We start from the raw sequence: 11,327 nt of genomic DNA on the forward strand, positions 1-11,327 counted from the left end.
TCTCGTTTTGTGAGAACAAAAACCCTGGTGTGCCCTAGAAAGCCTACGATCGCCAAAGGGCTAAATCAAAAAAATCGAGACAGCCGTTTTGAACTCTAAAATTATCAAGTTTGATCCCCACAGTGAATTATTTTAAAGTTCAATACAAATCTAGATATTTCATTAAATACTACTACATTTATCGTCACACAGGACCACGTGCTGACATAGACCAATCACGGGCCAGCAGGCTACGAGGAGGCTTCCGGTTGACTCTCTCAGGCACGACCACATGATCCTTAGCAATTTTTTGGTGCCATTCAGGCCCATTCAGCAAAATGGCAAACTTCAAATTCAAATAGTTCCGGCTTCATACGCCATCAGGAGTTTTCCACAGGAAAACATGGATGATGTCCGCGTTATCGCTATGTACTGATATTAATGTCTATGGGTGGGACGGGTAGTTAAGTGTGATAGGATGTTCAGAGGCAACAGGGTAGGGTGCACCTCCTCCCTCTCCTTTTACTCCCTCTCAAACCCTTCCTCCTCCCCCACTTCTACTATCTCCTAGGTCTCTTAAACGATACGCACATAGACACCAATCCACAATCTCTGGTAGTATATCTATTGGAAGAGGCTCCAAGCTTGTTTATATTCGGGGTTAAAATAATAACACTGTTCTGTAATTGTTGTTATTTCTCCTTTTTTCCTGTTTGCTGAAGCATGCATATTCCAGATGGCTGAGCATTGCTCTTTTTCAAATGTGTTTGAGCATGCTCTGACACCTCTGACCTTGATCGCAGTAATCATGTGACAAGAACCCCGCCGCATGCTTCAAAAGAGGAAATGAACGGGAGGATGTTTTGCCCTCTGTTGTCCTCTGCACTGCAGACTGTTATCATCAGGTTGCCTGGGAAACAGTGCAGCCTCCCATTTTCCCCTCTGATCGGCAGCAGAACGTTTGTAGAGACATAAGACCCAATTCTCTGAGTAAAAACTCCTACCTCTCTTTCACCCTTTCCTTTCCCGTTATCATGTCCCTTTCCCCTATTTCTATATACCTATTTGTAATACTGAATCAGAAAGATCATGCACTTCATGCAGCTTAATATTTGCATCTATGATATGTTACCATGATGAGTAAGACACACAGACCTAATAGAGTTAGAATGGTGCTCTAGTTCTCGGGGCCCTGGACTGATAATTTATATAGTTAAGTGACACGCTAGCCGAGGAAGCTCCAATGAAGCATTTCATTACCAAAAAAGGAAAGGGTGTCTTTTTTTGAGATGGCAGGTGAAGGAGATAGAGGAAGATGGACTTATTGACAGAGAAGAGCTGAACTGAGAGACAGAGAGAGCGAGCGAGAGTGTCAATGTGCCTGTTATTTACTGTTCTACAGTATGGCTGGGCCTGTTATTTGCTGTTCTACAGTATGGTTGGGCCTGTTATTTGCTGTTCTACAGTATGGCTGGGCCTGTTATTTGCTGTTCTACAGTATGGTTGGGCCTGTTATTTGCTGTTGTACAGTATGGCTGGGCCTGTTATTTTCTGTTCTACAGTATGGTTGGGCCTGTTATTTGCTGTTCTACAGTATGGTTGGGCCTGTTATTTGCTGTTCTACAGTATGGTTGGGCCTGTTATTTGCTGTTCTACAGTATGGCTGAGCCTGTTATTTGCTGTTCTACAGTATGGCTGAGCCTGTTATTTGCTGTTCTACAGTATGGCTGAGCCTGTTATTTGCTGTTCTACAGTATGGCTGAGCCTGTTATTTGCTGTTCTACAGTATGGCTGGGCCTGTTATTTGCTGTTTTACAGTATGGCTGAGCCTGTTATTTGCTGTTCTACAGTATGGTTGGGCCTGTTATTTGCTGTTCTACAGTATGGCTGGGCCTGTTATTTGCTGTTCTACAGTATGGTTGGGCCTGTTATTTGCTGTTCTACAGTATGGTTGGGCCTGTTATTTACTGTTCTACAGTATGGTTGGGCCTGTTATTTACTGTTCTACAGTATGGTTGAGCCTGTTATTTGCTGTTCTACAGTATGGTTGGGCCTGTTATTTGCTGTTCTACAGTATGGCTGGGCCTGTTATTTACTGTTCTACAGTATGGTTGGGCCTGTTATTTGCTGTTCTACAGTATGGCTGGGCCTGTTATTTGCTGTTCTACAGTATGGTTGGGCCTGTTATTTACTGTTCTACAGTATGGTTGAGCCTGTTATTTGCTGTTCTACAGTATGGTTGGGCCTGTTATTTGCTGTTCTACAGTATGGCTGGGCCTGTTATTTGCTGTTCTACAGTATGGTTGGGCCTGTTATTTGCTGTTCTACAGTATGGCTGGGCCTGTTATTTACTGTTCTACAGTATGGTTGGGCCTGTTATTTACTGTTCTACAGTATGGCTGGGCCTGTTATTTGCTGTTCTACAGTATGGCTGAGCCTGTTATTTACTGTTCTACAGTATGGCTGAGCCTGTTATTTACTGTTCTACAGTATGGCTGGGCCTGTTATTTGCTGTTCTACAGTATGGTTGGGCCTGTTATTTGCTGTTCTACAGTATGGCTGGGCCTGTTATTTGCTGTTCTACAGTATGGTTGGGCCTGTTATTTGCTGTTCTACAGTATGGCTGGGCCTGTTATTTGCTGTTCTACAGTATGGCTGGGCCTGTTATTTACTGTTCTACAGTATGGTTGGGCCTGTTATTTGCTGTTCTACAGTATGGCTGGGCCTGTTATTTGCTGTTCTACAGTATGGCTGGGCCTGTTATTTGCTGTTCTACAGTATGGCTGAGCCTGTTATTTGCTGTTCTACAGTATGGTTGGGCCTGTTATTTGCTGTTCTACAGTATGGCTGAGCCTGTTATTTGCTGTTCTACAGTATAGCTGGGCCTGTTATTTGCTGTTCTACAGTATGGTTGGGCCTGTTATTTGCTGTTTTACAGTATGGCTGGGCCTGTTATTTGCTGTTCTACAGTATGGTTGGGCCTGTTATTTGCTGTTCTACAGTATGGCTGAGCCTGTTATTTGCTGTTCTACAGTATGGCTGGGCCTGTTATTTGCTGTTCTACAGTATGGCTGGGCCTGTTATTTGCTGTTCTACAGTATGGCTGGGCCTGTTATTTGCTGTTTTACAGTATGGTTGGGCCTGTTATTTGCTGTTCTACAGTATGGCTGGGCCTGTTATTTGCTGTTCTACAGTATGGCTGAGCCTGTTATTTGCTGTTAGACAGTATGGCTGAGCCTGTTATTTGCTGTTCTACAGTATGGTTGGGCCTGTTATTTGCTGTTCTACAGTGTGTGCACTGTGGTAGCCCATAGGGACAGCTTGGGGCTAAAGGATGTTGAGACAGCCAGTGCAGGAGAGCCAGGCAGTCCCTGATGTGATGGTAACTTATCAGGGCAGGCCACTGCTGGGTCAGGGCCTCATGCTTTGTGTTAGGTTCCTAGTGAGGCCAAGGGAGGGGTCAGTGGATACTATAGGGGTCAAACTGAAAGCTTTGTTCAGTCAGAACACACATGAAAATGTGTTAGTGATTGATACTAATCTAGTATGTTGTGTTTGTCCTTGGTTCAGATGGGAGTGCCATCTTTAAGGGGTGCTTCCACAGGCCTGACAACGTCACCCTGGCCCTGCCCATCAGCGCTGTCATCCAGAACATGTCAGTGGAGAAGTGTGTGGACATGTGCACGGAGAAGGTGAGAGAAATGTACATATTGTGATGTGTGAGATTGTGATGTCTGTTTGCTTGGTATTGTTTGAGTGAGAGCAGGTGTATTTGTGTTATGTGCATGTGTGCGTACATGTCATGTGTATGTGTGCCTGCACATGCTTCCACTGTAAAAAAAAATCTAGTTGTTTCAACTATTTATTATTAAGTAACTGCTGATGTAAGACGTCAATGTGATGTCAATGTGTGTCGAATATGTAACTTGAAAACATTGTATGTTAAAAACACTGTGTGTGTGTTTGTTTGTATGTGTGTGTGTGTGTGTGTGTGTGTGTGTGTGTGTGTGTGTGTGTGTGTGTGTGTGTGTGTGTGTGTGTGTGTGTGTGTGTGTGTGTGTGTGTGTGTGTGTGTGTGTGTGTGTGTGTGTGTGTGTGTGTGTGTGTAACGGATGTGAAATGGCTAGCTAGTTAGCGGGTACGCGCTAGTAGCATTTCAATCAGTTACGTCACTTGCTCTGAGACTTAAGTAGTGTTGCCCCTTGCTTTGCAAGGGCCTCGGCCTTTGTGGAGCGATGGGTAACGACCGTGCTTCGTGGGTGACCGTTGTCGATGTGTGCAGAGGGTCCCTGGTTCCCGCCCGTGTCGGGGCGAGGGGACGGTTTAAAGTTATACTGTTACATTGATGCTGTTGACCCGGATCACTGGTTGCTGCGGAAAAGGAGGAGGTTGAAAGGGGGGTGAGTGTAACGGATGTGAAATGGCTAGCTAGTTAGCGGGTACGCGCTAGTAGCATTTCAATCAGTTACGTCACTTGCTCTGAGACTTAAGTAGTGTTGCCCCTTGCTTTGCAAGGGCCGTGGCTTTTGTGGAGCGATGGGTAACGCTGCTTCGTGGGTGACTGTTGTCGATGTGTGCAGAGGGTCCCTGGTTCGCGCCCGTGTCGGGGCGAGGGGACGGTTTAAAGTTATACTGTTACGTGTGTGTGTGTGTGTGTGTGTGTGTGTGTGTGTGTGTGTGTGTGTGTGTGTGTGTGTGTGTGTGTGTGTGTGTGTGTGTGTGTGTGTGTGTGTGTGTGTGTGTGTGTGTGTGTGTGTGTGTGTGTGTGTGTGTGTGTATCTGTGCGTGTATCTGTGTGTGTATCATATGCCTATACATCATCTTTCTCTCTCTGATGTTCCTGTGCTCCCTCCTTCCTGTCCTCCAGGAGCTGTCCCTAGCAGTCCTGGCTGGAGACAGGTGTCTCTGTGGGTTCCCCACCCCCCACTTCTCCCTCCATGAGATGGAGGATGAGGACATGTGCCTGCACCGCTGCCATGGCGAGGAGTTTGAGAGCTGTGGGAATGACGAGTACTTTGTGGTGTACCAGACACAGGTCCAAGGTAAACAAGCCACTATCTGTCACTGACCTCATCCTTCTAAGCCCTCTCTAGTTGTAGTGACTGGATATAACTACATCAATTACCATTACCAATGTTATTCATATTAAAGGATGGATTTCCATGTATTTGTTTTGATGCTCTTTAAGTAGAAGAGAATGGCAGAGTGCTGGAAGTGGTACAGGAAACCATTTGTGTACAGTGTTTCTGAGCATGGGTGAGAGTGTTCTTGTGAAACAGCTAGCCCACTGCTTTCACACCATCACCAGTTGATTTGATTTATTATGATTCCCATTAGCCGACACCAAATTGTGACAGCTAGTCTTACTGGGGTCCGACAAATAACGAAAAATACATTGCAGATAAAATACATTACAATTTACATTTAAAAACATTAACATGTAGTGTGTGTGTGCATCTATAAGTACATACACACAACAAGTAGGTCACATGGGGGAGAGGTGTTGCTTTATTTGGTTTTTGAAACCAGGTTTGATGTTCCCTTGCGCTATATAACATGGAAGGGAGTTCTATGCACTCATGGCTCTGTATAATACTGTACATTTCCTTGAATTTGTTCTGGACCTGGGGACTGTGAAAAGACCCCTGGTGACATGTCTGGTGGGGTAAGTGTGTGTGTCAGTGCTGTGTGTAAATTAACTATGCAAACAATTTGGAATTTCCTCAACTCTTAGCCAAGAGTGACTGGAATGCATAGTATTAATGTTAGCCCTCGGATTACAATGAAGAGCAAGATGTGCCGCTCTGTTCTGTGCCAGCTGCAGCTTAACTAGGTCTTTCTTTGCAACACTTGACCATATGACTGGACATTACCAAGATGAGATAAAACTAGAGCCTGCAGGACTTGCTTTGGGGAGTGTGGTGTCAAAAAAGCAGAGCAACTCTTTATTACGGACAGATATCTCCTCATCTTTACAATCATTGAATCTATATGTTTTGACCATGACTGTTTACAATCTAAGGTAACACTAAGTTATTTAATCTCCTCAACTTGTTCAACAGTCACACCATTCATCACCAGATTCAGCTGCGGTTTTGAACTTAAGGAATGATTTGTACCAAATACAATGCTCTTAGTTTTAGAGATTTTCAGGGCTAGTTTATTACTATCCACCCATTCCAAAACTGACTGCAACTCTTTGTTAAGGGTTTCAGTGACTCATTAGCTGTGGTTGCTGATGCACATGTGGTTAAATCATCAGCATACATGGACATACATGGCAGGTCATTGGTAAAAGTTAAAAAGAGTAGAGGGCCTAGAGAACTGCCCTGTGATACACCACACTTTACACTACACTTTACCATCACCATGGATGCTGCTGCTGCTGTTTTCTCTCACCTCAGTGGATGGATGCCCAGAGAGGCTGTGAGCAATGCTGCCCTACTGCTGGAAATAGAGGCTCTAATAAGCAATGTACAACAACATACTGTTCTGGACCAGTCATATTATATAAGGATACAATAGAAAAACAGTCAAATACATTTTAAAACGTAAACATTCTGTAGTATACACATTGGCTATATAAATTGCACAATTCTTTGTTTCTTAATCACTGGCCATGTTTCATGTGACCTTTATTTTCTGCTCCAGTATGACGAAAGCCTGTGCATCAACAGCTGTCCCAGAACACAAACTGACGTATTGTATCATCTCTTGCTTCCTTAAAACAGTCTCCAGAGTTGCAACATTATAACCACCACAGGGCTGCTCTCACACCAACCAAGTCCTGCAGTCACACAGTGGTGGAAAAAGTACTCAATTGTCACACATGAGTAAAAGTAAAGATACCTTAATAGAAAATGACTCAAGTAAAAGTGAGTCATCCAGTAAAATACTACTTGAGTAAAAGTCTTACTTAAGTATTACTTAAGTATTGCAAGGAAATGTAATTGCTAAAATATACTTAAGTATCAACAGTAAAAGTAAAAGTATAAATAATGTCAAATTCTTTATATTAAGCAAACCAGACAGCACCCAAGTGTGTGAATTTGGAGAAAAAAATCCTGTCCTGCTAAGCATTGAAAATTAAATGAGTATTTTTGGGTGTTAGGGAAAATAGTAATGTAGTGACGTAAAAGTAAAAGTTGTCAAGAAATAAGAATAGTGAAGTAAAGTCCAACAAACTACTTAAGTAGTACTTTAATATATTTTTACTTAAGTACTTTACACCACTGCAGTGATGTTACTCACAGGCCTTTGCCTTGTAGTACATCACATTACACTGTTGCTAAGCAGGAACTTGTATCAAGGGTGACTTAGCTTACACATATATGAAGCAATCTCTAGTTCAAGGGTGTCATTGTATTTGTATTTGTTAGGGATCCCCATTAACCAAGGCAGCAGTGACTCTTCCTGAGGTCCAAATACATTAAGGCACTTACATTACACATAAAACAAAATATAAAACATTACATCATATTATATTATTACACCACTACATACAGTGCATTCGGAAAGTTTTCAGACTCCTTGACCTTTTCTACGTATTGTTACGTACAACCCTTATTCTGAAGTGGATAAAATATTTGTTCCCCCTCTTAAATCTACATACAATACCCCATAATGACAACGCAAAAACATTTTTTTTTTTTTTTTTTTTTTTTAAGAGGTGAATCCTGTTTCCATTGATCATCCTTGAGATGTTTCTACAACTTGATTGGAGTCCACCTGTGGTAAATTAAATTGATTGGACATGATTTGGAAGGGCACAGACACCTGTCTATATAAGGTCCTTCAGTTGACAGTGCATGTTAGAAAAAACCAAGCCTAGAAGTCGAAGGAATTGTACGTAGAGCTCTGAGACAGGATTGTGTCGAGGCACAAATCTGAGGAAGGGTACCAAAACATGTCTGCAGCAATGAAGGTCCCCAAGAACACATTGGCCTCCATCAATCTTAAATGGAAGAAGTTTGGAACCACCAAGACTCTTCCTAGAGCTGGCCAAACTGAGCAATCGGGGCAGAAGGGCCTTGGTCAGGGAGGTGAGCAAGGACCCGATGGTCACTCTGACAGAGCTCCAGAGTTCCTCTGTGGGGATGGGAGAACCTTCCAGAAGGACAACCATCTCTGCAGCACTCCACCAATCAAGCCTTTATAGTAGAGTGGCCAGACGGAAGCCACTCCTCAGTAAAAAGCGCATGACAGCACGCTTGGAGTTTGACAAACAGCACCTAAAGGACTTTCAGACCATGAGTGAGAAACAAGATTCTCTGGTTTTATGAAACCAAGATTGAACTTTTTGGCCTGAATGCCAAGCGTCACATCTGGAGGAAACTTTGCACCATCCCTACAGTGAAGCATGGTGGTGGCAGCATCATGCTGTGGGGCAGTTTTTCAGCGGCAGGGATTGGGAGACTAGTCAGGCTCGAGTGAAAGAAGAATGGAGCAAAGTACAGAGAGATCCTTGATGAAAACCTGCTCCACAGCGCTCAGGACCTCATACTCGGTTGAAGGTTCACCTTCCAACAAGACAACGGCCATAAGAGCACAGCCAAGACAACGCAGTAGTGGCTTCGAGACAAGTCTCTGAATGTCCTTGAGTGGCCCAGCCAGAGCCTGGATCGAACATATCTGGAGAGGCCTGAAAATAGCTAGGCAGCGACGCTCCCCCTCCAACCTGACAGAGCTTGAGAGGATCTGCAGAGAAGAATGGGAGAAACTCCCCAAATAGTGTGTGTGAAGAATGGGAGAAACTCCCCAAATACAGGTGTGCCAAGCTTGTAACGTCATAAGCAAGAAGACTCGAGGCTGTAATCGCTGCCAAAGGTGCTTCAACAAAGTACTGAGTAAAGGGTCTGAATACTTATGTAAATGTCATATTTCAGTTTTTATTTTTAATACATTTGCAAAAATAAAATAAAAAGTGTTTTTGCTTTGTCATTATGGGGAATTGTGTGTAGATGGGTCTGAATAACAAATGCACTGTATCTACAATACAAAATATATAATACCACCATACAACAATAGTACAATGTATGTGTGTAGAGTGCGTATGCTAGCACTTGTGTGTGTATGCATGTGTCTGTACCTTTGTGTGTGTCTCTTCACAGTCCCTGCTCCCCGCTGTTCCATAAGGTATACTTTTACTCATTTTTAAAATCTGATTCTACTGCTTGTATCAGTTACCTTATGTGGAATAGAGTTCCATGTAGTCATGGCTCTATGTAGTACTGTGCGCCTCCCATAGTCTGTTCTGGACTTGGGGATTGTGAAGAGACCTCTGGTGGCATGTCTTGTGGGGTATGCATGGGTGTCAATACTTCTTAACAAAACAAGTAGCGATGAGGTCAATCTCTCCTCTACTTTGAGCCATGAGAGATTGACATGCATATTATTAATGTTACCTCTACGTGCACATTTAAGGGCCAGGCGTGCTGCACTGTTCTGAGCCAGTTGTAATTTTCCCAAGTCCCTCTTTGTGGCACCTGACCACGCGGCTGAACAGTAGTCCAGGTGCGACAAAACTAGGGCCTGTAGGACCTGCCTTGTTGATACTGTTGTTAAGAAGGCAGAGCAGCACTTTATTATGGACAGACTTCTCCCCATCTTAGCTACAGTTGTATCAATATGTTTTCATCATGTCAGTTTACAGTCCAGGGTTACTCCAAGCAGTTTAGTCACGTCAACTTGCTAAATTTTCACATTATTCATTATAAGATTTAGTTGAGGTTTAGCGTTTAGTGAATGATTTGTCCCAATACAATGATTTTAGTTTTTGAAATATTTAGGACTAACATATTCCTTGCCACCCATTCTGAAACTAACTGCAGTCATTTCAGTCGCTGTAGTAGCTGACATGTATAGTGTTGAGTCATCCCCATACATAGACACACTGGCTTTACTCAAACCAGTGGCATGTCGTTAGGAAAGATTGAATAAAGTTAGTGGCCTAAACAGCTGCCTTGGGGAATTTCTGATTCTACCTGGATTATGTTGGTGAGGCTTCCATTAAAGAACACCGTCTGTGTTCTGTTAGACAGCTAATTCTTTATCCAAAATATGGCACGGGGTGTAAAGCTATAACACATACGTTTTTCCAGCAGCAGACTATGATCGATAATGTCAAAAGCCACGCTGAAGTTGAAAAAAATTGCCCCCACAATCTTTTTATCATCAATTTCTCCCAGCCAGTCATTTGTGTAAGTGCTGTTGAATGTCCTTCCCTATAAGCATGCTGAAAGTCTGTTGTCAATTTGTTTACTGTAAAATAGCATTGTATCTGGTCAAACACAACTTTTTCCAAAATTTTATTAAGGGTTGGTAACAGGCTGATTGGTTGGCTATTTGAGCCAGTAAAGGAAGCTTTACTATTCTTGGGTAGTGGAATTACTTTTGCTTCCCTCCAGGCCTGAGGGCACACACTTTCTAGTAGGCTTAAATTGAAGATATGGCAATATTGTCCTCTATTATTATCCAGATTGTCAAACCCTGGTGGCTTGTCATTGTTGATAGACAACAATACTTTTTTCACATCTTCCCCACTCACTTTACGGAATTCAAAAATACAATGTTTGTTTTTCATAATTTGGTCAGATATACTTGGATGAGCAGTGTCAGCGTTTGTTGCTGGCATGTCATGCCTAAGTTTGCTAATCTTGCCAATTAAAAAATAATTCAAGTAGTTGGTAATAATAGTGGGTTTGGTGATGAATGAGCCATTTGATTCAATGAATGATGGAGCCGGGCTTGCCTTTTTGGCAAAAAATTAATTTAAGGTGCTCCAAAGCTTTTTACCATCATTCTTTATATAATTTATTTTTCATAGTACAGTTTATTTTTTATGTTTTATTTAGCTGAGTCACATGATTTCTCAATTTGCGGTACGTTTTCCAATCGGTTGTGCTGCCAGACCTATTTGCCATATCTTTTACCTTATCCGTCTCAACCATAAAACATTTAAATTCCTCATCAATCCAAGAGGATTTAACTGTTTTTCAGTAATTTTCTTAATGGGGGCATGCTTATTAGTAACTGGAATAAGTAATTTAATAAATGTGTCAAGTGCAGCGTCTGGTTGCTCCTCATTACACACCACAGACCAGAAAATATGAACATAAGAATAATTTCAATACTTATTGTATGACCTCTTATACACTATATTATGCCCAGCCTTTGGAACTTTGGTTTTCCTAGATATGGCTACTATATTGTTATCAATACATCCTATGGATTTGTATACTGCTTTAAAGCACATTTCTGCAGCATTGGTAAAGATGTGATCAATACATGTTGAGGATTTCCTTCCTGTGCTGTTTGTAACTACCCTGGTAGGTTGACTGTAACCTGAA

At 42.4% G+C, this 11,327-nt stretch overlaps 1 protein-coding gene across 2 annotated transcripts in view; it reads left to right on the forward strand.

Moving 5' to 3' along the window:
* The window catches only part of LOC129853644 (WSC domain-containing protein 2-like), a 90,326-nt gene that overhangs the window by 70,636 nt on the left and 8,363 nt on the right, over nt 1-11,327 (forward strand). For both annotated transcript variants that reach the window (XM_055919921.1, XM_055919922.1), the window contains 2 exons: nt 3,550-3,671; nt 4,847-5,021. In XM_055919921.1, the coding sequence (XP_055775896.1) occupies nt 3,550-3,671; nt 4,847-5,021 (297 nt within the window). The remainder of the gene's footprint in view (nt 1-3,549; nt 3,672-4,846; nt 5,022-11,327) is intronic.

The sequence above is a fragment of the Salvelinus fontinalis genome, chromosome 4, assembly GCF_029448725.1.
Source record: "Salvelinus fontinalis isolate EN_2023a chromosome 4, ASM2944872v1, whole genome shotgun sequence".
NCBI lineage: Eukaryota > Metazoa > Chordata > Actinopteri > Salmoniformes > Salmonidae > Salvelinus > Salvelinus fontinalis.